Source organism: Elephas maximus, chromosome X (assembly GCF_024166365.1).
Source record: "Elephas maximus indicus isolate mEleMax1 chromosome X, mEleMax1 primary haplotype, whole genome shotgun sequence".
Lineage (NCBI taxonomy): Eukaryota > Metazoa > Chordata > Mammalia > Proboscidea > Elephantidae > Elephas > Elephas maximus.
The window spans coordinates 154,391,117-154,418,451 of record NC_064846.1 but is presented as its reverse complement, the minus strand read 5'-3'; the positions used below and the strand labels follow the sequence as shown (position 1 = coordinate 154,418,451).

Below are 27,335 nucleotides of genomic sequence, written 5' to 3'. Positions count from 1 at the left end.
TTATAGTCTGAACTAATCTTATCTTTGTATTATTGTAGCTTGATAATGTCAAATGTTAACATTTAAATTCTATAGGGCTTGTATTTTTTTCCCTTTCTTCTTTCCCTCCTTTCCTTCTTTTCTTTCTCTTACCTCTTGAATCTTAAGCAAGTGTCTATATGTAGTTTTGATGTGGGGAACAAAAGAAGCATAAGCCTGTCTACAAAGAAGTGATATCCAGTTGAGAAAATTACAAATATGCCCATGAAGCATTTAAAAGTAATCTGATATCTGATCTTTAGAAAGTATAGAGGTGAAACTTAAGAAAAAAATCTTCTTGCTTTGGAAAACTGTCCGGTGGCAGTTCCTCAGTTAAACACAGAGTTACCACATGACCCAACAGTTCCACTCCTAGGTCTGTACCCAAGAGAAATGAAAACATGTTCACACAAAAACTTAGACATGAATGTTCATAGTAGCATTATTCATAATAGCTGAAAAGTGGAAACAACCCAAATACCCATCAACTGATGAATGGATAAACAAAAGGTGGTGTATCTAGACAATGGAATATTATTCAGGAATAAAAAAGGCCTGAAATACTGACACGTTACCACATGGATGAACCTCAGAAACATTACGCTAAGTGCAAGAAGCCAGACACAAAAAGCCACATATTATATGATTCCATTTATATGAAATTTCCAGAAATGAAAATCTGTAGACACAAAGTGGATCCGTGGTTGCCAGGGGCTAGAAGAGGGGAGCAATGGGGAGTAACTGTGAAGTGTTGAAAATGTTGTAACATCGATTGTGGTGATGGATGTGCGACTGTGAATATGCTAAAAACCTTTGACTTGTATGCTTTAAATGAATGAATTGTTTGGCATGTGAATTATATCTCAGTAAAACTATTTTTAAGAAGTGAATTATCATAAGAATTAAAATTTATTAAATCAAGGAATATTTATTGATCATCTCCACAGGCACCAAACTAAATTCTGTGAGTTGCCAAACGAGCATAAGACACAAACCCTGATCTCAAATTGCTTACAGTCAAGAGAAAAGCCCAAGTGAAATATATAGTACACTTTGCTTTATAATTTTTTCCCCATCCTTCTGAGCTAGTCCGGTATTTTAATATAGAGACAATATTGTGGTCATTAAAAATTTAAGGGAAGAAAAAATTAGGTTTAGTCAGTAATTCTGTCCAAGCCAAAAACAAGGCTTTAATTTTTAGGTGGTAGTTAATTAATTCTAAATCTATTAGTTTAGAAATTGTCCTTGTTTGTTTTTTCTATTAAATTTGTATGTTTATATATATAATATATACATACTTGTGCCTATGTTAAAGGAGCTCTGGTGGCACCGTGTTTAAGTACTCGGATGTTAACTGAAAGGTTGGAAGTTCCAACCCACCAGCCGCTCTGCGAGAGAAAGATGTGGCAGTCTGCTTCTGTATTGAGTTACAGCTTTGGAAACTGTGTAGAACTACCCCATAGGATGGCTATGAGTCAGAATTGACTCCATAGCCAGCTGCTCCATGGGAGAAAGATGTGGCAGTCAGCATTTGTAAAGATTTACAGCCTTGGAAACCCTATGGGGCTGTTCTCCTCTGTCCTGTAGGATTGCTATGAGTCCGAATCCACTCCACAGCAATGGGTTTGGTTTTTGGGTTTTGTGCCTGTTATTAGTACAGCGGCTAAAGTTTTTTCTTTCTTTGCAGATGCGTATGAAACAGCCAAGATGCTGTGTGAACAGTATTACTTGGTAGCTCCAGAGCTGGAAGTCGAAGAATTCAATGGTAAAAGAAAGATAATTTTAACCTTAAATGCAAAGAAGTTCACTAAAGAACTGATTATTGTACCTGAGCTATATTTTAGCGAGGTCCTAAAATTATGCTGCTTTTAAATCCCTTATGTCTTTTAAAAACTTTCTCTATAACCTTTGGTCAACCAGCTGTATTGTAAGGAGTTTTAGTACAGAAATATGTGACGTATTAGACCCCAAAGTTCTTGGAGCAGAAGTAATCAAGGTAGAAAACGCACCAAGGTAAAAACAGACAATTCTCAAAATAACAAATGCAAACAGTCAATGAACATATGGAAGAGTATTTAACTTTACTAATCAAGGAAGTACAACAACAATAAAAAACCACAGAGACATGCCATTTTTGTCTTTCAAAATGTCAGTGATTAAAACATCTTAAGGCTTTGAATTTGTGCCCAGAAAAATACTCTCTCATGGACACCTCTACATTTCTGGCGTAAGTTTAAATTAGTACAGCCTTTCTCAAAAATACTAACAATGTTCTTTCTTCTTGGCCTAGTAAATTAAATTAACAGTGATTGTATTCTTTTGTCCACTGAATTAAACTTCAGCAAATTTATTATAAGAAAATAGATATGTGCAGAGATTTACGTACGAGAGTGATGATCACAGTGGTTTTCATATAGGAAAAACTAGAAAACAACCCAAGTTTTTCACAACAGAGGATTATTTCAGTAAAGTATGCTACAGCCGTAAGATAGAATACTATGCAACCATTCAAAATAATGCTTTTTAAAAATAAATGCTGTAAAGGAATATTTAATGTATGAGGAAAGTTGAGTTTTTTTAAACACAGGCTGTAAAAGTTTACAATAGTGTAAGTTCTTTGGAAAATACTTTGAAGGATTTATACTACTAAAATGTAAACAATGGCTCTCTGGATAGTGGGGTTATAGCTGGTTTTTATATTATTCATATCATTCTATATTTGTATATGTTTTTTAAAAATTTATAAATTACAAGAAATATGCTCATTGTAAAAATATAGACAATACGGGAATGTAGAATCAAAAATGAAAGCCCCCCACCTCTCTCAGTCCCATACACAGCTTTGTCTTTTATATAAAAAAAAGTAGGGTTCAAACTATACATGTTCTGTAACTTGTGTTTTTTGCTTTACTTTGAAGATCTTTGCATGTGTTAACATCATTTACAGATTGGCCATAATGTTGTTGTTGTTATGTTGTTAATATGCTGTTGAGTGGATCCCAACTCATAGGGACCCTATAGGACAGAGTAGAAGTGCCCCATAGGGTTTCCAAGGCTGTAATCTTTACAGGAACAGATTGCCAGGTCTTTTCTCCCGTGGAGCAGCTGTTAGGTTTGAACCGCTAACCTTTTGGTTAGCAGCCAAGCGCTTAACCATTATGCTACCAGGGCTCCTCCATCCATGATGTAGATTACCATAATTTATTGAACCATTTCTCTGTGGGCAGACATGTAGGGCTTCAGATTTTTCCTATATTACATATAATGAGCAAAATGTTGCATATATGTCTGTGTGTGTTATTGTTGTTGGATGATCCCCTGTCAAATCTGACTCATAGCGACCCTATGTGACAGAGTAGAACTGCCTCATAGGGTTTTCTTGGCTGTAATCTTTATGGAAGCAGATTGCCAGGTCTTTCTCCCTCGGAGCCACTTGGTGGGTTTAGCTTTAACAAGTTCTGTTTTAGAGATATAGGCCGGAAATTGGTTCTGAACACTGTAAGTAGATGCTGCTGCTTTATAATGAGAGAGAGAGAAATTTTCCCACATTACAACAGCTGACTCCATTTTCAAGGCAGGAGTCAGATCCAGATTCTAAATGGATTCGGTCTCAGAGCCCGTCTAACCTAGCATAGTGTCTTTGACAGTCATCAGATAGAATGGTATCACTTGCTGCCTGCTGCTGTGGACTTCAGAGTGAGTAAGGCTACCAGTAACAAAAGAATCACTTGTTACTACCTGAGAATTTAATTGCATTAGTTCAACATATAATCTTTTGTTTCTGAGTTTTCCATTTTTTTCCCCAATCTAGGCCCCTGAGAGAGCATTAACTAGGATTACGTAGCACATACTGTGGGAACACCATCAATATTCACCAGTAATTACTAGAATTCTGAATCCTGGTGACAAGCTATAGTAAATTTCCTTTATTGTCCTTTCTGTAACACTTTTAACAGGAGTATTAAAATAACAGAATTTTATTTATTTTATATCAGGTTTCAAATCTTTCTGACTCACCAGACTTGGGAAAGCTAAGACTCATTAGCACTACTTGCATGTCTTCACCATTGCTAGATTAGTCTTTCCTGTCAAGAGGTGGTTCAGAGCTATGAGTTTGGTGGGAAGCATCAAAATTTTAAATCATAGTATATATATTTTGTTATAAGAGGGTTCGTAGAGAAGGTATCCTGGGATCTATGACCTCTAGTTTCCCCACATGGGATACTTTTATGGGTACTTTCAGTCAAGTGATTCCAGACAATAATTGAAAAAGCCATTACTGGTGGTAGTGGTGTTGTGTGCCATTGAGTCAACTCAGTGGCACTCATTCTGACTCATAGCGACCCCATGTGACAGAGTAGAATTTCCCCACAGGGTTTTCTAGACTGTAATCTTTATGGAAAGGAACCCTTTTGGCACAACAGTTAAGTGCTCGGCTGCTAATGGAAAGGTTGGTGGTTCAAACCCACCAGCCGCTCCTCAGGACAAAGATGTGGCAGTCTGCTCCCATAAAGATTACAGCCTTAGAAACCCTATGGGGCAGTTCGACTCTGTCCTACAGGGTTGCTGTGAGTCGGAGTTGAAATCGACTCGAAGGCAACAAGTAATCTTTACGGAAGCAGATCGCCAGTTCTTTCGCCTGCGGAGATACTAGGTGTCTTCAAACTGCTAACCTTTTGATTAGCAGCCAAGTGCTTAACCAGTGTGCCACCAGGGCTCCTTCCATTACTGGTAGCTCTGCTAATATTGTAGAAATTAATTTTTAGTAATAATATCCAACATTTATTGAGTGCTTACTGTGTGACAGGCTCTGTATAAAATAGTTTATCACCATTATCTCATTTAATCCTTATATTAACCCAGTGGGATATATACTATGCCCATTTTAGAGATGGGATGCTGAGTCCCAGATGGGTTAAATAACTATTAATATAGCCATTAAATGCCCAGCTACCTTTTCTCTTAAATGCATTTTTTTCTGTTTAGCCTTCATTTTTTTTCACTCTTATAGGAGAACTATCTGAAAATAAAATTCTTTTTATCCTAGGCAGAATTCTCTTGGTATTTATTAGATGTTGTTTTAACTAATGATATGTGGAGTGATGACTGTGCAAACCAGAGACTATTATTTATTGAGTCATGAGCATAAAAAACCTGGACCATTTTGTCCAGTGACTTTTTAAAATGTTCCGTTAGATAGGTAATTCATATTCCATTTGTGCCTAGTTACAGAAAGTCAGCAAACATCCAGTAAGGGTCTACTATTTAACAGCCACTGAACCCAGGATTAGGGAAGATTCACGGACAAAAATATCTGACATGGTCTTAAAAGGAATGAAAGAAATCTAAACTGTAATCTTCCCCCAAGAAAAGTATTAGTCATTGAGCAAGCCTTCAGATGGCTTCTAGAAAATGTCGAAGTGAAAAAAACGATAAAAGGTATTTTAAGATTACGTTTTCCCTGAAATTTGGAGTGAAAAAGTTGAATTCATAAAGATGTTTATGTAACTAATCCTGCATTTGGGTTCAAGATAGACTAAGCACTCAGCTTACTCCTCAGGCTCCATTAAAATAGCAGTAAAGAAATACAAAGAAAACCAGCAAAGGAAAAGGGAGAGGGGTGAAGGATGGTCACCAAGTGGACCAACACTCCCAACTCCTGAGCGAGGGTAACCAGATGGAGGTATGCTGATTACTGGAACAGAGCAGAAGACCACAAAGGGAGAGGCTACAGCAGAAATGGCACCTGATCTGTCAAGGATTAAACTGCGGAGAGACTCTGGGAGCAGAACTGGGAGGTGCCAAGGACTGGAATGAGAAGGTGGAGCCAAAAGGCAGGGGTTAATTGAGAGCTGGTCTGAGCAAGAGTATGGAGGGTTGATGGCGAGCTGGTTGACCCTGGCCGGCCTCTGCCTACAGCCAGACAGAGGCATTTTCCCCTGGGCAAAAATAAAAGTGCCCTCTTCAAAAGACTACCTGGGAAGAACTGGGATTGTTCACTTGAGTGTTGGTATCCCAAAGTAAAGCTGTCTTCATTTAAGCATTTGGCGACCCTGCAATCAGAGACCCTGTGCTCATCCTAAAGCCTGTTGAAACATCTGGAGCATGTACACAGAGCCCCAAGTCAGCCTTCCTATTTAGGGGAAAGCCCCAGAGGGCAATGGAACACCAGTTACTTCTGATGATCCATCTGGTTCTTTATTCTTAAACAAAAATATCACAACCAAGGTATGTCACTGCCAGAAGATCTTCTTCTTAAATTCTGAGGGAAAATGATTTTGAACCCAGATTCTATACCTAGCCAAATCTCCAAGCAAGGGCATCAGATGTAAAAGGATTGAGAAATGTGTCTCTCATGCACACTTTTCTGAGGTAGGTTACCTGACTGACTTGACAGTATATATAATATGGATATAAGAAATAGTGAAAAGCATTCTAGATCTTCAGTAAAATATTTTAGGATGACTGTGAAGCACCTCTGGAAAGCAATCTATTCTAATGTGAAAAATCTTGAAGAATGGAATGGATACTATGCAATAGAGTAAGAAGCTGAATGATCTTAGAGATATGGTGAAGAAAGCATGTTTCTTGTCTCAGTTACCCCAAAAGAGGCTGTACTAGTTTCCTAGGGCTGCCGTACAAATTACCACAAACTGGGTGGCTTAGAGGAGCCCTGGTGGTGCAGTGGTTAAGCACTTGGCTGCTAATTGAAAGGTCTATGGTTGGAACCTACCAGCGGCTCTGTGGGAGAAAAGACCTGACCTGTTCCCATAAAGATTACAGCCTTGGAAACCCTATGGGGCAATTCTACTCTGTCATATAGGATCGCTATGAGTTGGAATCAACTTGATGGCAATGGATTTTGGGTGGCTTAAAACAACAGAAAGTTATTCTCTCATTGTTCTGGAGGCCAGGAGTCTGAAATCAAGGTGTCAGCAGTGTTAGTTCCTTCTGGAGGCTCTGAGGGAGAAAATTCCATGCCTCTCTTCTAGCTTCTGGTGACAGCCGGCCTTCTTAGGCTTGTAGACCCATCACTCCAATCTCTGCCTCCATCTTCACATGGCCTTGCCCTGTATCTCTGTGTCCTCAAGTTTCTGTCTCTGTTCTCTTATAAGGACACTAGTCATTGGTTTTAGGGCCCACCCTAAATACAGCATGACCCTTAACTTAATTACTTCTGCAAAGACTATTTCCAAATAAGGTCACATTCACAGGTACTGGGGAGTAGGGCTTGGGCATACCTTTTTAGGGCCACTCTTCAACCTATGAGTTGGAATTAACTCAACGGCAGTAGGTACAGGTATTCAACCTTCTGCAGTGAGGTAGCTAGAAACTCCAGGAAAAGTTGAAAACTGTGTAAGAAAGATACAGTCCAAATATTAAGCAACCTAAAAAGAGTACCATAATTTTGAGCAGTTGGAGGCATGTAACCAAAAACCAAACCCATTGCTGTTGAGCCAATTCCCACGCCTGACAACCCTATAGGAGGCGTATAAGGAGAATCTATTTCACCTTAAGGCTGAGAACATTCTCTTTCAAGCGACACATGCATTATGTCATCAGACTCATAGGAAAGGAAATGTCCTGGTACCTTGTGGTAGCCGCTCTGCAGTGACCAATATTTACCTAGTTATAATATCACCAACACTGACACTATTGATTTTCAACTTTTTGAAAGAATCTATAGGCAAAGCACAGAGAACTGAATTAATGTTACAGAGCAGGCTGTAAATATTATCAACCAGAAGAACTAAAGCGTAAATAGTCAAGATTTATGATTTACTGAAACGGGTCTGAGTGGTGAAATGGGAAAGGGTGGGGGGACTTTTGCTTTTTCCTTTTTAAAAACTTTTAAACCATTTGCATGTAATTTGAAAAAAGTAACTGATCATCAAAGGGTTTGGGATTCAGAACCAAAAGATCTTGCTTCAGATGTCCAGTTTCAGCACCCCTTCTATTACTGTGGGCAAGTCACATAGCCTCTCTAAAGCCTATTTCCTCACCTATATATGTATTCCTTCACCTACATTGGAAAGCCAGTTTCAGCTGGCTTTGTAATAATGGCCACCCTTACGAACCACACAGCATTGTCATAAGGATTAAATTAGATAATGTATCGTGAAAGCTTTGCAAACAGTTATGTATCAAACATGTTAGCTCTATATTGTGAATTTATTAGAGGAAGTAGTTGAAATTATAACATGTTTGGGTATATCTGCATTCTAGTTGAGAAAGCTCTTGTAGTTTCAATCTCTTAAGTGACTTGGGGTCACTAGGAAGAGGAAGGACTGAACTTTTGAGCACCTACTCCATACCCCATGCTGTTCTTAGTGATTGACATGGAATTCAGTGTTTCTCAGATTTTCCTCAGGGGATCCCTTATGCAAGGAGAAAGGACCCTAGGTCACGGGGGCTTTGTCTGCTAGTTGCTAACAGAAAAAGTTATGTGAACCTTACATTCTGCTGTGTAATATGCCTTGTTTGTCATAATTTATTGTTTTGACATTTCTGGTTAGTCCAGTTCACCAAGAAGCTGTGCCCCATTTCTCCTGTGGCTTCACAGTCCCTAAGCTTCATGCTAGGGTCAGTCGTGGAAAGTATCCCTCATCTTGAGAAACATTGAGTGACATTTGGGTGATCTAACATAATTCCCAGAATGTTATGACATAGGTGACAATATTCCAGTTCTGCCCAGGGGGAAACCGAGCTTCAAAGAGATTGAGTCATTTGCCCAGTCATATAGCTGGTAAGTGAAAGAACTAGAGTTTCAACCCAAGTTTGTTCGATTCCAAAGCATGTGCTTTTTCTCAGCCCTGCCTTTAGGAGTAGAAACGGAAGTTAACCTTTCATAGAGTTCTTTTTTTATGTACTTGGGAAATGAAATGCCAAAGTCATTCTTGACTTCTAGTTTGAGACCTTATTCATTGGTGGCTTTGTCTCTGTTTTCAGCCAAAGCTCCAGACAAACCTATTCAGGTAGTTTATGTGCCCTCACATCTGTTTCACATGCTATTTGAGTTGTTCAAGGTAAGTGGAATTTAAAAACATGGAAAGAAGTCTTCATTTTAAATTACTTTGATTCAGGGCATAATGGATTCATTAGATTAGCATAAGAAAAAGGTTTTGCATAGCCATTTTAAAAACGCTATTTCTGATATCCTCTGGGTTTTATAATTTGTACACTGTGAGATGAAAAATTGCTGTGTACAATATAGTTTTGGTGAATATTAGTACATATTGATCTCGAGACTTAATTGTGCTTTACTGATTTTTTTTTGTAAAATCCATACTGTTTTTTTCTTCAGTTATGAGATTAGAGATGCTTTTTATTTTATTTATTCATTTTTTATTAACTTTTATTGGGCTTCAAGTGAACGTTTATAAATCAAGTCAGACTATCACATACAAGTTTATATACACCTTACTCCATTTTTTTTTTACTCCATACTCCCACTTGCTCTCCCCCAATGAGTCAACCCTTCCAGTCTCTCCTTTCGTGACAATTTTGCCAGCTTCCAACTCTCTCTATCCTCCCATCCCCCCTCCAGACAGGAGATGCCAACACAGTCTCAAGTGTCCACCTGATACAAGTAGCTCACTCTTCGTCAGCATAGAGATGCTTTTTAGTTTCCAAACCTGGCAAAGGCTTTATTGTTGGTAGCCAGATCAAAATAAAAAACATGTTTATGCATATTTATGCTATGAACATTAAGCATGTAGATGCATTAGTAATCGTTCCTGTCCTGAGAGATACCGTAAAGCCCTTTATGTATTTCGGTCAATCCAGAAGAACTGACAGAGGCAGAGAGGAAAGATGTGGAAGAACTGGACCAAAAAGGACAAAGAGAAGGCTCTTTAGACTCTGCAGCTTAAGCCGTTGCTTTCGTTAACCAGTAGTTAATGGCCTTTACCGTAGCAGCCCAGTAGTTAATGGCCTTTACCGTAGCGGCCCAGTAGTTAATGGCCTTTACCGTAGCGGCCCAGTAGTTATTGGCCTTTACCATAGCGGTATTGCAGGCACAAGGCATTTCAGCTGAAATTTCATTCCTTCCAATGCGTAAAACTCAGAACTGAGCACCTGAAAAATCAGTTATGCTGATTTGCTTCCAAAAATTATAATGTTAATGATGTAACACTTTAAGGTTGAGATGGGCATTCAATTGTGAAATTTCTCTTCAACAGCTGTGGCTTTCTCAGAATTCCTTTTTAACTGGAATTTCATCTTTTTCAGCCAAATGATTAATTTTTCTGGGAAGCATGCATCTTTTCAGGCTTTCTGCCTCCTTTAGAGGAAAGGTACTCTATAAAATGCAGGCTGATAAATAGGATTTAAAGTGCAAAAATCAGCTTCTGCAGCCTCATTACATGTGATAAAAACATTCCTCTCGGGTATAAAGTTGAATAATTCCAATACTGTAAAGCAAAAAAAAAAAAATTTAGTGTGGTGGTTGGGGCTAAAACTAGATGAAAAACAAAATGAAGTGTCAGGAATTTTGCCTTGATCTTAAGATATGTTTAGCTAAGCTTTTTGGAGGGGGGGAAATGCCGTAGAACTCCAACTAATATTTGCCCCATAAAGAACTGTTGTGTATAAGTAATCTTATGCTATTTTTTTTTTTAAATTATGTGAGTCAGTGATACGCTAAAAAAAAAGGTCTTATCATTTTAGAACTCAATGAGAGCAACAGTAGAATTATATGAAGATAGAAAAGAGGGCTACCCAGCTGTTAAAACCCTTGTTACTTTGGGTAAAGAAGACTTATCCATTAAGGTAACTGCTTTATTTGCATTTATCCTTTAATTATCGGTTAATTTAATACAGAGCCCTGGTGGCGTAGTAGTTAAGAGATCGGCTGCTAACCAAAAGGTCAGCAGTTCGAATCCACCAGCTGCTCCTTGGAAACCCTACAGGGCAGTTCTACTCTGTCCTATAGGGTCACTATGAGTCAGAATTGACTCGATGGCAACAGGTTTGGCTTAAAGGGTAAAAAAAAAAAAGAGACAAGAGAAGAAAACTGACGTTTATTTATTGTCTTATTTGTAAGTACCATGCTAGATCCTTGACTTACATCACCTCACTTCAACCTCATTGTTGTTATATTGTTAGATGCCGTGGTATTGGCCTCCGACTCATGGTGACTCCATGTACTATGGAACGAAACACTGCCTGGTCCTGCGCCGTTCCCATGACCGGTTGCGGATTGGACCGTTGTGATCCATAGGGTTTTCATTGGCTGATGTTCCAAAGTAGATTACCAGGCCTTTCTTACTAGTCCAGCTTGGTCTGGATGCTATGCAGAAATGTGTTCATTATCATAGCAGCATGCACGTCTTCACTGGCAGATGGGTGGTAGCTTGCATGATGCGCATTGGCTAGGAACTGAACCTGGGTCTCCTTCATGGAAGGCGAGAATTTTACCACAGAACCACCCATGTCCCTTCAAGTCCATTAGAACTCCATTATTCAGGGCACTAAGGTTGAGACTTTAAATCCAAGCCTATCTGAGTCTACTGTAGTACTCTGCCTCCTTGTTTAACGTGGTTCACAAAGGAGCCATATTTGCATTGGGAGTTCAGAGCCCTTGTAGGTTTTTAGAGCTATCTGGTGTCTACCTTATTTAATGAACTCATTGTCTCCTACTAAGTATAAATTGACTTTATTTTTTTTTTAACATTTTGTATATTGCAGATAAGTGACCAAGGTGGTGGTGTCCCACTCCGAAAAATAGATCGTCTTTTTAACTATATGTATTCAACTGCTCCCAGACCTAGCCTGGAGCCTACAAGAGCTGCCCCTTTGGTAAGCATTTTAAACTGCTGCTTAAGAGAATATCAGTAACATGCAAAGGGACTTGCAGAGAGCTGGCTGTTTCCCCAGGTTGTTACGCTGTCCTCGTTGAATTACAGTATTTCCTGTATAGTTTGGAGGAGGGGCAATTTTATGCCTCTGCCACTTTTCTTGGTGGCTCCTTTGGACTTAGATTTCTTCTCTAATTCCTAGCTAAGAAACACTCACAGCTGAGTGCATCATCCCTAAATACAGAGAGACAGCACTTCACTGTGGTAAAACAGCTACCGGAACACCATTTACTACTTAGTGCTACCCTTGGGGGAGGGGGCAGTGGAAGTTTAATAAACTAAAAAATATAAACCCATTGCCATTGATTCTGACTCATGGTGACCCCATGTGTGTCAGAGTAGAACTGTTCCATAGGCTTTTCAAGGCTGTGACCATCCTTCCAAGATGTCTCTGGGTGGGTTCGAACCGCCAACCTTTTGGCTAGCAGTCAATCGCTTCTTCCTTTGCGCCACCCAGGGACTCCTAGAAGTTTAATAGCAGATGAGAAAAGGAACAGGATGTGGCGCGTAGCTGCAGCTTGGTCCTGGGCGCTTGGGTAAAGCATATCATAGAGGCCAGTATCACCCACAGTCTTTGAACTTCCCCCATCAAATGTGTTGTTAGGTGCCGTTGAGTCGGTCCCGACTCGTAGTGACCCTGTGCACAGCAAAACAAAACACTGCCGTGTCCTGAGCCATCCTCACAATCGTTGTTATGCTTGAGCTCATTGTTGCAAATGTGTTAATATAATTAAAATGTTAAATTAGGAAAACTTAAAAATTTTATATTAAATGGCATGAGCACGAAACGTATAGGTGGGGCATGCATTTTCAGGGTCTTTTCCATCTCACCCTTGATGGCACTTTCAGCCCTCTTAAGGCAGTGGAAAAGCCTCTTGTTACCATGGTAGCATTTAGAGCCTGGTAGGGCCCCATTTTCTTCCCGTACTGAGTGTTTCTAATTGACGAACAACAAGTGAACCCTTTGTCATTAAACACAACAACATATATATGAGTCTGCAGAATGGTTTGGGGTATAAACTAAGTTCCATTTTAAAGTCCTACCTGAGTGATAGCACCTAAGAGTAGATTTTATTTGTATGAATAAAAATCAAACACTTCGCATTATTTATTTGAGACAGAGTTGGTTAGCTCCAAACAAACAATGCTCAGCATGTTCAAAATGGAGGGGAAGCCATTTATATAGTATTCAGGAAAATTTATGAAAGATCAATTTCGAAAGGCATTGCATTGACCAGGATCTGGTTAAATAAACATAAAAATAAACTTAAACATCAAAATAAAAAAAGACACTACACTGGGGCCTTAAAAGCTTTTGAGCAGCCATCTAAGATATTCCACTGGTCCCACCCCGTTTGAAGCAAGGGAGAATGAAGAAAACCAAACAACAGAAAGGTTAGTCCAAAGGGCTAACGGACCACAGGCACTGCAGCCTCCACCAGACTGAGTCCAGCACAATTAGATGGTGCCCACCTACTACCACCAACTGCTCTGCCCGGGATCAGAGTAGAGGGTCCCAGACAGAGCTGGAGAACAAAATCCTAGCTCACGAAACAAGACCAGACTCACTGGTCTGACAGAGACTGGAGAAACCCTGAGAGTATGACCCCTGGACACCATTTTAACTCAGTACTGAAGTCACTCCTGAGGTTCACACTTCAGCCAAAGATTAGACAGGCCCATAAAACAAAACGAGACTAAATAGGCACACCAGCCCAGGGGCAAGGACTAGAAAGAAGACAGGAGGGGTCAGGAAAGCTGGAAATGGGGAATGCAGGATCAAGAAGGGAGAGTATTGGCATGTCGTGGGGTTGGAAATCAATGTCACAAAACAATATGTGTACTAACTGTTTAATGAGAAACTAGTTTGCTCTGTAAACTTTCATCTAAAGCACAACAAAAATAAAATGAAAACAGGTGCCAAAAAGGAAAAAAAAAAAAAAGGAAGAAAGAAAATAAGACACTACATATCTAGAGCCTTCTCCAGTTGTCTAATAGGAATATGGATTATCTATTCTGGGTCTCAAACTAGCCTCCTGAGGATAGCTGTTATGTCATACTGGTTTTTGTTGTTGTTGTTGCTGTTTGTTTTTTTAATGAAACAGGAATTGAAGTAAGGAACCTTAAAAAATTATGTATCCATCCTCCCATTTTATAGACGAGTAAGTGAAATGGAAGCCTAGAGAGGTTAGTATCTTGCCCAAGGTTGTTGGGCTAATAAATGGTGCAGCCAGTACTGGCCAGCTCTGTGTTCTGTCCACAGTACCATGTGGTCTCTCCTTTTGAAGGAATGCTTCCACTAGCGTCTTTTCCAGTTAGTAATCTTTCTCAGCTTTAAAGTGGGCACGCAGGTATGTGCTCCTAGAAAACATAATCTCACCAAGCAAATTACTCTTTTATACCTCTGTGCCACTCTGAGTCGGAATTGACTTGACGGCAACGGGTTTGCTTTTGGTTTGGGGCCTTGACACATCCATTTATTTCTTTTTTGGGGGAATGTTCACCTAGCTAACTCTTGTTGATCCCTGGACACTGGGGAAATGCTCCTGAACTCACCAAGTCTAAGCTAGAGGTCAGTCACTCCTCCCTGTTCCACAGCTCCTTGGGATTCCTGGAAGCTTACCTGTCTCCTCACACCCTTACTGCATTGAGCTGAGGTCTGCTCTGCTCTTCCTGTTAGACCTGGAGGCAGGCTCTGTGCCTTGCTTGAAGGTAGGAGGCAGATGTCCTCAGGTCTCTTCCTGGAGTACGCCATTTTCTTGCCTGTGGTTACCTCAGTCACTACTGTGAACATCTCGTCTTTAGTACTGGCCACATTCAGCCAGTACTAAAGCCCTTAAATGGCAGGTTGTACTCTGTCACACCCAGCCCTTTGGGTTAGGTCCTACCTTATGGAAAGCGTCGATGAGAGATCTTAGAAAATGGCAGAAATCCATGTAGCTTGGTAAAATTGCTGCTCTGAGTAACTGTAATATCAGCTTTCATTTATTTATTTATTGTAATCTTATGGTGCTTTTGGTGGAAGTTTACAGTGCAAATTAGTTTCTCATTCAAAAATGTATACACAAATTGTTTTGTGACATTGGTTACAATTCCTGCATTGTGTTAGCACTCTCCCCCTTTCCCTTTCCACCCCAGCTTCCCCGTGTCCATTTGTCCAGTTTTCCTGTCCCTTTCTGCCTTCTCATCTTTGCTTTTGGGCGGGTGTTGCCCGTTTGGTCTCCTATAGTTGATTGAAGTAAAAATCACGTTCCTCACATGTGTTACTGTTTGTTTTATAGACCTGCCTAATCTTTGGCCTGAAAGGTAGACTTCGGGTGTGACTCCAGTTCTGAGTTAGCAGGGTGTCTGGGGGCGGTCAGACCACTAAGTCTGGTCTTTTTTGTGCATGTGAATTTGAATTACATTTTTTCTCCAGCTGTGTCTGGGACCCTCTATTGTGATCCCTGTCAAAGCAGTTAGTGGTGGTAGCTGGGCACCGTTTAGTTCTTCTGGGCTCAGGCTGGCGGAGGCTGTGGTTTGTGTGGTCCATTAGTGCTTTGGACTAATATTTTCCTTCTGTCTTTGATTTTCTTCATTCTCCTTTGCTCCTGACAGTGTGGGACCAATAGATGTATCTTAGATGACTGCTCCCAAGCTTTTAAGACCCTAGACACTACTCACCAGAGTAGGGTATAGAACATTTTCTTTATGAACTGTGTTATGCCAATTGACCTAGATGTCCCCCAAGACAGTGGTACCTAGCCCTAAGCCAGCTTTCATTTAGTTTTACTATATGTTAAAAAACAAAACCAAACCTGTTGCTGTGGAGTCAATTCCGACTCATAGAGACCCTATAGGAAAGAGTAGAACTCCTCCGCAGGGCTTCCAAGACTGCAAATCTTTACAGAAGCAGCTACCACATCTTTCTTCCACAGAGCGGCTGGTGGGTTTGAACTGCCGACTTTTCACTGTGCGGCTAAGTGCTTAACCACTGTACCACCAGGGCTCCCTTAACTATGTGTTAGGTACTATGCTAAGACTTTATACTTATTATATCCATTTAATCCTTATGACAGCTCTGAGGTAAACATTTAATTAGATTTTTAGATGAGAAAATAGTCTCAACGAGGTTGAGTAAACTGCTGAGCCACACAGAACATGGATTTGAACTTAGGTCTATCTGAATCCAAAGCCCATGCAACTACCCCTCTGTGTGTGCCTGGCTCAGACTACTGCCCTCCTCCCTTAACCTTGTTCATAGATTAATCAGAGGTGACCATGCCTGGAAGCTTGGCAGTATCACACATTTTCCCCCAAAAGTTATTGACATTAGTCTCAGTTATTCTTCTCCGTATCTGAGAAATTTTTTTTTTAACAACCTGTTATTAACAGTCAGGGGTTCTGTGATATAGAGATATAGGAGGGTACTGGGATGTTTTTACTTGTCTCTAGACTACAATATATCAACATATTGATATAAAATTCCCAGAACCCTAGGAAGTAGCTTCTTAGGAAATTTTCTTTTCAGTGTTTCAGCCTTCTTACTGGTAGATTTGAACTCCTGTGCTAATTTTAGTTTTCACTTCCAAGAACACGGCAATCTGATTATGAAACTTGGAAATGATGTGGTTTGAGTTTTGGTACCAGATCAAATCCCCCTTGATAAAAACAGTCAAAATTTGGACTATTCTTATTTTCCGAACATATGAGAAATGTTTTGCAGGGTGAAAATTAAGGGGTTGTTCTCCATAGATGTACATATCTATCATCATAAAGGCAGAATCAGTAATTTATTTGATGTAAATCTGAGTCAAGCTTTTTTTTTTAAGTCTTCTCGGAATAGCCGTCATGCCAAACGTGGGGGTGTTTGCACCAGTCTTACTGTATGAATTCTCTTTTCTCCATAGGCTGGATTTGGTTATGGTTTGCCGATTTCACGTCTGTATGCTAGGTATTTTCAAGGAGACCTAAAACTCTATTCCATGGAAGGAGTGGGCACTGATGCTGTCATTTACTTGAAGGTACTGTGTTCTGTTTCTGTTAATATGAAGGCACCTTTACTTTTTTTAATTGTACTGTAGATGAAGGTGTACAGAGCAAATTAGTTTCTCATTAAACAATTAATACCCACATTGTTCTGTGACACTGGTTGCCAACCCCACAACATGGCAACACTTTCCCCTTCTTGACCTTGGGTTGCTTGTGGCATCTTTCCCTTTTGAAGCTATGAGTCCTAAGAAGTGAGAATGCCACTCTGTCTTCTCTTACGTTCAGCTCAGATTTACTTCAGTTTTGTGTGAGAACCATGTTGTCTCCTTCATTTTATGCTCAGATGTAGCAAAACAAAGCATATTTAATAAATTATTAAAATGTTGATTTTAAAACTATAGTGCTAAATTGTGATTTTTTAAAAATTGCACGTCCATTAGAAGGACTAATCGAAAAAGACACAGGCTTTTATAAACTGAAATCTTTAGTCTTTTGCTTGAAAAACTTGCTGGCTTTCCCACAGTTACAAAAATTCAGTGATCATGATATATAAAAGATTGATCTAATTGATCTCACTTTGTTATTAAACAGAGTTCTCTGTAACCGTTTTTCTCATTCATTGGTGGTGTTAAACTTCTATTTCTGAACTCTAGAATATTTGGCATATTTTGAATAGGTAATATAGGCACCAAAAACTGTTGCCGTTGAGTCAGTTCCGACTCATAGCAACCCTATAGGGCAGAGCAGAACAGCCCTGTAGGGTTTCCAAGGAGCAGCTGGTGGACTCAAACTGCCGACCTTTTGGTTAGCAGCCTAGCTCTTAACCACTGTGCCACCAGGGCTCCAATATAGGCACATAATAGACCTTTAAAAACTACAAAAGGGACAACTTAAGTCTCTAATTTCTTTTGCACAAATGTTAGTGTCAGCACCTGGTTTTTGCTTTTAACTTGCCAATATATCTTGGCACTCTTTCCATATCAGTTGATACAGAACTGACTAGTTCTTTTTAACAGCTGCATAGTATGTTATATATCACATTTTAGCCAGTTATTTGGAGCATGTATTTTAAATGGCAATGCTTCTAGATGATATGATAGTCGATCTCACTTGATGGTCTTATGTTTATAAGTCTGATATGTATAAAACTTTATTTTTTCCTGGGCCTTTTGGGAGAGTAATTGCTCAGTGAATAATGGTGCCTGGTCCAAGACCATATAGTCAAGACAGTTGAGTATCTCAAAGCAGTATTAACTGAATTAAAATGCATTTTTCTCTGGTGATGTGTACTTCATTGCTGGATTTAAATTAGTGCATGTTTTTATTCCTTTAAAAAATGCTTTAATTTTCTCCTGGCTAGTCTAGGTAAACTACTAAAATATAATTTTGATAAAAGTTCAAAGGTATGCATTAAGGTTTCTAATTTTTTATAAAGGAGCCCTGGTGGTGCAGTAGTTAAGCACTGGGCTGCTAACCAAAAGGTTAGCGATTCAAACCCACCAGCTGCTCTGCGGTAGAAAGATATGGCAGTCTGCTTCTGTAAAGATTAAAAAGAACCAAAAACCAAACCCATTGCTGTTGAGTCAATTCCAACTCACGGTGGCCCTATAGGACAGAGTAGAACTGCCCCATGGAGTTTCCAAGAAGCACCTGGTGGATTCAAACTGCTGACCCTTTGGTTAGCAGCCGTTTCACTTAACCACTATGCCATCAGGATTTCCCTCTAAAGATTACAGCCTTGGAAATCCTATGGGGCAGCTCTTCTTTGTCCTACAGGGTTGCTATGAGTCAGAATTGACTTGGCAACAACAGGTTTGGTTTTGGGTTCTTAACTTTTTAAATAGTAAAATTTGGGTTAGTATTTTACATGAGGGAAAATAACACCGAACCTTTCGTGTATGTTTTTGTTTTTCCAATAGGCTCTTTCAAGTGAATCATTTGAGAGACTCCCAGTTTTTAATAAGTCAGCATGGCGCCATTACAAGACCACACCTGAAGCTGATGATTGGAGCAATCCTAGCAGTGAACCCAGAGATGCTTCAAAATACAAGGCTAAACAGTAATTTACCATTTTGATTTTCATAATAAAATATCTGATTTTCCTCCAGAACATACCAGCCAGATGATCGATATCTTTCAGCCACATCTTCTTTGCAGTTATCACTGGAAAAGCAAAGTGATCCTAGAGAAAGAAAGATCGGAGCAGACTTTTCACCCAAGAAAGGAAGGATAGCAAGAGTTGGATAGCCAGAGTAGCAACATAGAGGTGCTCTGTTCTAGAATCCTCGCACCAAAGAGCTGTTAAAGGTATTAGCAGTGAGCAAGGGTTTGTCCTGCCATCAATTTTATATAAGAAGTTATCAACTTTGCCATTTGTCATCATCCATAGAGGTTTACAGAAGAATGCATAGAGAAATTTTGTGGTTTGAGGCTGAAAAAATAAAGACGTTAAAATCAGCGGTTAATCGCAAAATAATGAGTTTCACTATTTTATAGTAATAAGGAAAATAATCCAGTCTTTGGTTTCCAACTTTTTTTCTTCTGACAACCCTTAAGCTCCAACTCTACTAGCAACAGTGAGGATTTTGTTTATTCGTTAAATTAAAAATAAATTTATTAATATAAAAGTAGTATATGTGAATTGTAAATAATTAGAAGATACAAACCAGCAAAAGAGAAAAATCTCCATAGTCCCACAACCCAGAGATTACCACTGTTAACAGCTTTGTTATGTGAATATATACAAATAGCAGCGTATCTGGGAGAACACTTTGCTATTTGTACATATTTTTTTCAAAATGAGACCATACCATTCATACTTTATAAACTGCTTTTTTTTCATTTTACCATCTCTACCTTTCCATGTCAGTATATTTGCATCTGATATTTTTAATTCTATTTCAGTGTTGCAGTGTTTCTTCTTAATATATTTTAATTGAAACCCTGGTGGCGTAGTGGTTAAGTGCTACAGCTGCTAACCAAAGGGTCGGCAGTTGGAACCTGCCAGGTGCTCCCTGGGAACTCTATGGGGCAGCTCTACTGTGTCCTATAGGGTCACTATGAGTCGCAATCGACTCGACAGCACTGAGTTTGGTTTTGTTTTTTGGTTTTTATATTTCTCCATACCCTGAAAACATTGATTCTTAACATCCCTAACATAATGCAATAGAAAGGTATTTGTATTGCAATTAATAATTTTTGCTTCTTTTAATTTTAACTTCCCCTGATTTTTCCAAACTAGGGTTTATTACAGGACCATATAACACATTTGGTAATGTTTCAGAGCTCTGGTGGCACAGTGTTTAAGCATTGGGCTGCTAACCAGAAGGTCAGGAGTTCAAATCTACCAGCCACTCTGGAAACCCCATGAGGCAGTTCTACCCTGTCCATTGGTGGCAGTGGGTTTGTTTTTTTTGGGGGGGGTTTATGTCTCAAGTTATTTTTAATCTAGAACAATTCTTCTTTGTTGAGAGACCATGCCAGTTGTCCTGCAAATGTCCCACCTTGGTTGACTTGATTTCTTCTTTGAAATTTCACTTCACTTGTTCCCCATTCCGTCTATTGCCTGTAAACCGGAAGTTGAGCTAAAGGCTTGATGGATTCAAATGAAGTGTTTTGGGTTTTTTTTTGCTAGACTATTTTATAAGTGCCATTTCAGAATTACACTGATATATGGTTGATGGCAACATTAGTGATGTTAAGACTGACTGTAGTTTAGGTCTCTGTTCCCTCCATGGTATTTTCCCTTGTCAACCAGAAAGTAATCTGAATGGTGTTACTTTGGCACTGTATGAATGTACAGTTACCCAACAACCACGCACCTAATGTTTTTTTATACCAATTGATACATTTAGCCTGAATCAATAATTTTATTAGAGTTTGTAAATGATTTAAAAAATATATCATTCCTTTGACAATTATTAGCTGACACTTGCCTGTAAAGTAGAGCTCTTCCTCATCAGCCAAACCAAACCTGTTGCCTTCAAGTCAATTCCGACTCATAGCAACCACGAAGGACAGAGCAGAACTGCCCCATAGGGTTTCCAAGGAGTGGCTGGTGGATTCAAACTGCTGACCTTTTGGTTAGCAGCCATAGCTCTTAACCACTGCGCTACCAGGGCTCCGAAGACCATTTAGGTACCTTGAATTACAGTTCCTCCTGGCAAGACCGTATGAGCATTTAAATCTTTCCCTTTAATTACCAATTTTCGAGATGAGAAATTGGCTTAAAAGCCACCTTAAACCAACCAAACCAAACCCAGTGCCGTCGAGTCGATTCCGACTCGTAGCGACCCTGTAGGACAGAATAGAGCTGCCCCATAGAGTTTCCAAGGAGCACCTGGCGGATTCAAACTGCTGACCCTTTGGTTAGCAGCTGTAGCACTTAACCACTATGCCACCAGGGTTTCCAAAAGCCACCTTAAATGGTGACAAATGAGTCTGGCTTTCTCTTTTCTGAGTATTGTAGATTTTTATTACTTTGATATGTTTCAGTCAGTACTTCTTTTTATTGAACTATAACGTGTGTAAAGTGTACAAATCTTAAGTTTATAGCTTGATGACTTTTTACTATATTTCTGGCACCCCAAAAAGCCCCTTCTTTCTGAAACTTCCCACACCCCTCCCCCACACGTAACCATTATTCTGACTTCTATCACCAGAAGTAAGTTTTGCCTCTTGAACACAACATAAAAGGAATATATAGTATGTACTCTTTTTGTGTCTAGCTTTCTGTGATATTCATCCTTGTTATTGTCCATAGTGGTCATTATTCTTTTGATGCTAAAATTGGCACACCTTTGGCCAATGAGGGCTATTTCAAGCTGGATCCTGTGTCTTTCATTGACAAAAATCCTTAATCTTTGAAAGCTTCCATGCTTTCTGGCCCACAGCAATATCCTAAAAAAAAAATAATAATAATCCTAGGCTCATGTTATATACCTTTCCTGCTCCTGTCCTGGGAATCAGCCATTTCCTCCAAGGAGCCCTGTTTCCTCTTATTGAGTGTTAGAGATCCTCATCTGGAAGTTGGGAGTGCTCACTATACCTTTTCTAGGTCCTTTTTCTAAACAGAGCTGTAAAAATTATATACAGGCAGTCTCCGGGTTATGAACATTCAACTTAAGAATAACTCCTGTTTGCCTTTTAATGTTATATAAATTTACCCTCACTTTGATACCGCGGAACCAACCCCTACTCACAACAAATTCTTTATCACAATCGTCTTCACTTGCCGCACGTGCAGCTTTTAAATCATTGAAAAGGCTTTGAACCTTTCTTGCACAAAAGTACGGCTAAATAAGAACCATATGCAACTATTCCAACTTACCTACAAATTCTTAAAGACAGTCAGGAATGGATCTTGTTCATAACCCGGGGACTGCCTTATTTAAATGTTAAGTTCATACTGATATTTTTAATTCTATTTTAACATTGCAGAGTTTCTTCTTAATATATTTTAATTGAGTTTTTTTCTCCTTATCCTGAAAACCTTGATTCTTAACATCTCTAACATAATGCAATAGAAAGGTATTTGTATGCAAATATATTTTATACAGCATTGCAGTTTTGTATCAGTTTAGTAGTATTGGTCTTTTCTGATGAATGCTATAAAGGGCATCTGTACTGACGGGGGAGCCCTCGTAGCACAGGGGTTAAGGATTTTGGCTGCTAACTAAAAGGTCAGCAGTTCGAATCCTTGGAAACCCTATTGGGCAGTTCTGTTCTGTCCTATATGGTCCCTATAACTGAGAATCGACCCGAGGGTAACAGGTTCAGTTGTTTTGGTTTATACTGATGGGTTGTTTTTTTTTTTGCTATGAAGTGTTGTGATGGACTTATATGCAATATTGCTAGGCTGGCCACCCCTCTCAGATGATGAAATTTTAAAAAGTTTGGTTTGTGTGAGCAACCCCCGCCCCTCTCCCCAGCCAAGATTAAGTGAAATCTCCTGGAAACACCTGTATCCGTTTCCCTTGATTCCATTTTTGGTTTTAGGTAAGTGAAGTAGCATGTTGGGTATTAGTGTGACCAGTTAATTCAAACTAATGCTCTGATAGGTAGAATAATTTGGTAGTGCAGAAGCACTTTTTATAAATAATAAAATCCATTTGAGTTGTAAAAAGGCTGCTTTAATTGAATATTGTTTTAAAGGACATTTAAAAACTCTGACTAGTTTAGTAGGTTGTATACAAGCTTCCAACAGGTTTGTTCTGGTTAGAACCCCTGCTGAGAATTTGCATTTCTGACAGGTTTCCAGGTGATGCCAAGCTGCTGGTTCGGGACCAATTCTGAGAACCACGAGTAGGGCCAAAACCAAAAAACCAAACCCAGTGCCGTCGAGTCGATTCCGACTCATAGCGACCGTACAGGACAGAGTAGAACCACCCCCATAGAGTTTCCAAGGAGCGCCCGGCGGATTCGAACTGCCGACCCTTTGGTTCCCAGCTGTAGTAGCATTTAACCACTATGCCACCAGGGTTTCCACTAGTAGAGCAGTGGTTCTCAAAATTTATTATACATAAGAATCACCTGGGGATCTTGTTAAACTGTAGATTCTGATATAGTATATCTGGGGTGGAACAAACCGGTCTGAAGCCCTGGTTGTAAACTACTGTAATTAGGTATGAATCTTAATTTCTGATATGTTATTAGACAAACAAATTTTAGCAGAAAGTAATTTTTAAAATTCTGAAATTGTTAAATTATACAAATGGGATATTGATGGAGATTTGGGGGAAATACTTAGTAGGTATAATAAATTCACTAGATGGTTATACATGATTCTAAGACAATTTATTCTCTAATCAGGGTTTTTAAAAAAATAACAGTTTTATTGAGATACAATTCACATACATAAAATTCACTCTTAAAGCGTAGAATTCAGTGATCTTTGGTATCTTCAGGAGCTCTGGTGGAACAGTGGTTAAAGTGCTCGGCTGCTGACCAAAAGGTTGGCAGTTCGAACCCACCAGCTGCTCCATGGGAGAAGGATATGGCAGTCTGCTTCTGTAAAGATTTACAACCTTGGAAACCCTATGAGGCAGTTCTGCTGTGTCCTGTAGGGTTGCTATGAGTCAGAATAGACTCAACAGCAGTGGGATTTTTTTGTTGTTGTTTAGTATATTCACAGAGTTGTTCAACCCTCACTACTACCTAATTTTGGAACATTTTCATCACCTCAAAAAGAAACCTCATACCCATAAGCAGTCATTCCCCATTTCTAATTAGGTTTTTAACTGAGAGTAAAGAACTGTTTTAAAGTATATGTAAGTAATTAAATGGTAGTTCTCTTTCTGTAGGAACTCTAGAAGATAATCCTGCGATCAGGCAAGAGTTTTTGAAGTATCACTCTGGCCAAATGCTCTGAGTAGGCTCTGGTTAAACCAGAGGAGGCTGTACTCATAAACTCATTATGGATATTGCTGTTATTTCTTTGTAGGGACAAGATCAAGACTAACAGAACTTTCTAGAGAACTGAATGCTCTGATCCTCTCTGTGAAGAAAGATCGTCTTCTGCAAGTCAACCAGAGAGAACTCCTTTCCTCTACCAACTTTGAGCGCAGAACCATAGTTATTCCAGTGCTTGAATGTGTATTTTCTCCATACCAGCTGGACCTTTTCCATGGAGCCTTTCCTGTAGCTACTCCAGCTCTTCCACAGAAACTAGTAATTTTGTAAACTGAGTAATTATCCGTAGTATTTTGCTGTGTTGTGATTGGCGCCTGGCACACAGGAACACAGAGCCTCCAGAGGGTCTTAATGCCCTCATAGCCTCCACCTCATTATCATAGAGTCAAGTGTCTACAGTCTTCCCGAGATTCCAAGCTCCTTCCCCTTCCTGACGCAGCAGATACCTACTGTTACTGTTTGTGACCGAATACCATGTTTGTCCCAAACCACCGACCAGGGCCTGGGGAATCTGGAAGTTGAAGACATCAGCTGAGCGTGTCTTGATAATTCAGTCCCAGAGCCTTCTTCCTTCATATGCATTTCTCTTCCATTATTTGATTTAAACTCTTGCCTTCCTCCATCTGATCGTATTCTCTTTGTGAGACGTGGGTACTTTCGTGTTAGATCTTACTCATCAGTGCATTGATTTTACTTTAAAATTCATTTGTATATTTCCATTCTGTTGATTAAAGTGATCCAAAAGTTGTCTTGGACTTTTTCACTTAACTGCTTGGTTTCAAAGATCTTAAGTGAAAAACTGCCTTCTGATCAATAGCAAGTTTGTAAAGAATGGAAAAGTAGACTTTTATTGCTTATGTAAAGACTTAACCAATCTTGTAATGTACCTTTGTCATATTCTATTCCTTTGTAGTCTTCTAGTCTCTGTGTGGGTGCACTTTACTAGTGGTAAAATGGACTATTGAAGGGAAAAAGTTCTGTCTAGTTTATTTTGAATTTTAGCCAGTTTTAGAATAGTCAACTCAATCTGATTTTCACAGTCCTTTTTTTTTTTTACTTTTTTGCTGACTGTTGGAAGTGGAAGTTGGCAGAGGACTTGGAGTAAGGAAAGAGGAGTCATATTTACCTTTAGAAATAGAAGCTGTCTGAGGGTCCATATTAAAATCAGCGTGTTCCACAGCTCCACAGGATGTTTCTCTTCACTATAATCTTTCATATGTATTATCTACCCTGACTTCTCCCCTCTTTTAATGTCCGTATAAATGTGTTCAGTCCTGTGTTTAAGTCTTGAGTCTCACTGATTTAAAACTTTTAACTTGAATTCTTCATTCTTTTGTCATAAAATTGTGTCAGTGTGGCTATCTCCATAGTTACTGTGGTGGGAGATTTTTCCCTGGGAGAAGTTGTGCTCTGACCAGCTGCACCTGGGTTGATTACATCGTTTCTCTTAGTTCCCCTGAATCTGATTTTTCTTTCATATCATTATATTACCTGAGATCATGGTAGTTCCCCTTCACCTTTCGAAAGCTCTCATCTATCTCATACTTTGAAGCATCTCATCAGAGAACTCATATCTAATCAGTCAGGTAAAAGGAATATCAACATACTTTCTGATGGTAAGGCAGTCTATATGGGGGCCATTGCTTTGAGAACTAAGTCAGTGTCATAGAGATGAGGCTGTCTCATATGATTATTTTCTTGTAGTGTAAACGATGTAAAAATAATGGTCCTTCACATTTAAAGACCCTGTCTTCCTTATAAACATTAGGTAGTATATTGGTGCCTTCCTTACTAGGCCTCTGTTTCAGAACATACTCATTTATACTTCCAAGTATGATATACCCTAGAGGTGGAGGGTCAGCAGATTCTGTCATTGTTTTTGTTGTGTGATTGAAAAATGCTCATGGATCATTATGCCCTCACAACGCCACCATGTAAAGGTTGAATATGGAAAAAATGGGGTGGAAAAAATCCTATTACATTCCTGCCTTTACAAATCTTTTTCAAGTAAAGATTATTTCAGTGTTTTAATAACTTAATTGGTAACCCTTTTCTCATATACTCTTCTTATTTGTACCCATCTGACCCCAGTACTTACCGCTTCTCCTGTCTTTGTTTTCTGTATTTAACTTTGCTCTTAAAGCAACCGCAAGAAGAGTTCCAGAAACATCTTGCATTCTCACAGTTCTGCTAGCCCTTTTACCCAAGTATTCATCTGTCCTTTTTGTTGGCTGTACATAATTATCTGATCTTAAGCACATCCTTCTGGCTGTTTGCTGGCTTTGTCCATAAGAAAATGGCCAGATTTCTACATATGGGTTATAATATAAATAGACATTGCCCCCTTGTCAGCTAAATTTGACTAGTTCTCTTCCTTCCTCTTATTTCCCTCTCATTTATGTTATACTCAGTATTTGGGGACCATGCTTGCTGTTTGGATTAGCACCTGGCACATAGTAGGTTTCCCTATTCCCTATTCCCATCAGAGATCATTCTAAATATTAGTTGAATCAAAGAATGAAAATTGACAGATGTTTATTTAGCTTGGGCGATCGGGCAACCTCTTTCAAAGTTCTTAAACTGTTCTTCTTTGCAATATAAAAATAATTCAGGTAAAGAGCTGTGGAAGTACTGAATTTCCTTCTTATCATACCAAGAAATGATTTTAAAATGTAGAGAAATGGAAGGAAGTAGGGATTGGTCCACGGAGGCCATCAGACCTTTTCTTTGTCTCTGAATATCTGATTTTGGCTCCTTAATATATTGGGTTCTTTCCATCCAAATAGAGACATAGTTTTATAGCCTTGCTTATAGATTACAAAGATCTTTCATGTGGACCATGCAGGTATTCTTTCTCTTTTTCATATGAGTCCCAAAGCAGTTAAGGGCTTTTCCAAGGTGGCAGGGTAAATAAATAGCCGAACCAAAGTGGGTAGGTTGGGTCTTCTCCTTTCTAGGCTGGTGCTTTCAACAATACACCAGGTAATTAGCATTAGCTCTTTTGAGGAATTTCTTGGGTATATTAGCCCTCAAGGGTAAGATACAAACCAAAACTTTTATATAGTACAAGATAATTCC

At 39.2% G+C, this 27,335-nt stretch overlaps 1 protein-coding gene across 1 annotated transcript in view; it reads left to right on the top strand.

Annotated features, from left to right (window-relative positions):
• Window positions 1-25,004, top strand: part of PDK3 (pyruvate dehydrogenase kinase 3) — a 73,856-nt gene extending 48,852 nt beyond the window's left edge. Inside the window, exons 6-12 of the mRNA XM_049871801.1 lie at window positions 1,706-1,783; window positions 8,968-9,044; window positions 10,687-10,788; window positions 11,707-11,817; window positions 16,766-16,879; window positions 18,767-18,906; window positions 24,289-25,004. Coding sequence (XP_049727758.1) covers window positions 1,706-1,783; window positions 8,968-9,044; window positions 10,687-10,788; window positions 11,707-11,817; window positions 16,766-16,879; window positions 18,767-18,906; window positions 24,289-24,319 — 653 coding nt within the window. The 3' untranslated portion in view covers window positions 24,320-25,004. The remainder of the gene's footprint in view (window positions 1-1,705; window positions 1,784-8,967; window positions 9,045-10,686; window positions 10,789-11,706; window positions 11,818-16,765; window positions 16,880-18,766; window positions 18,907-24,288) is intronic.
• The last annotated feature ends 2,331 nt before the right edge of the window (window positions 25,005-27,335 follow it).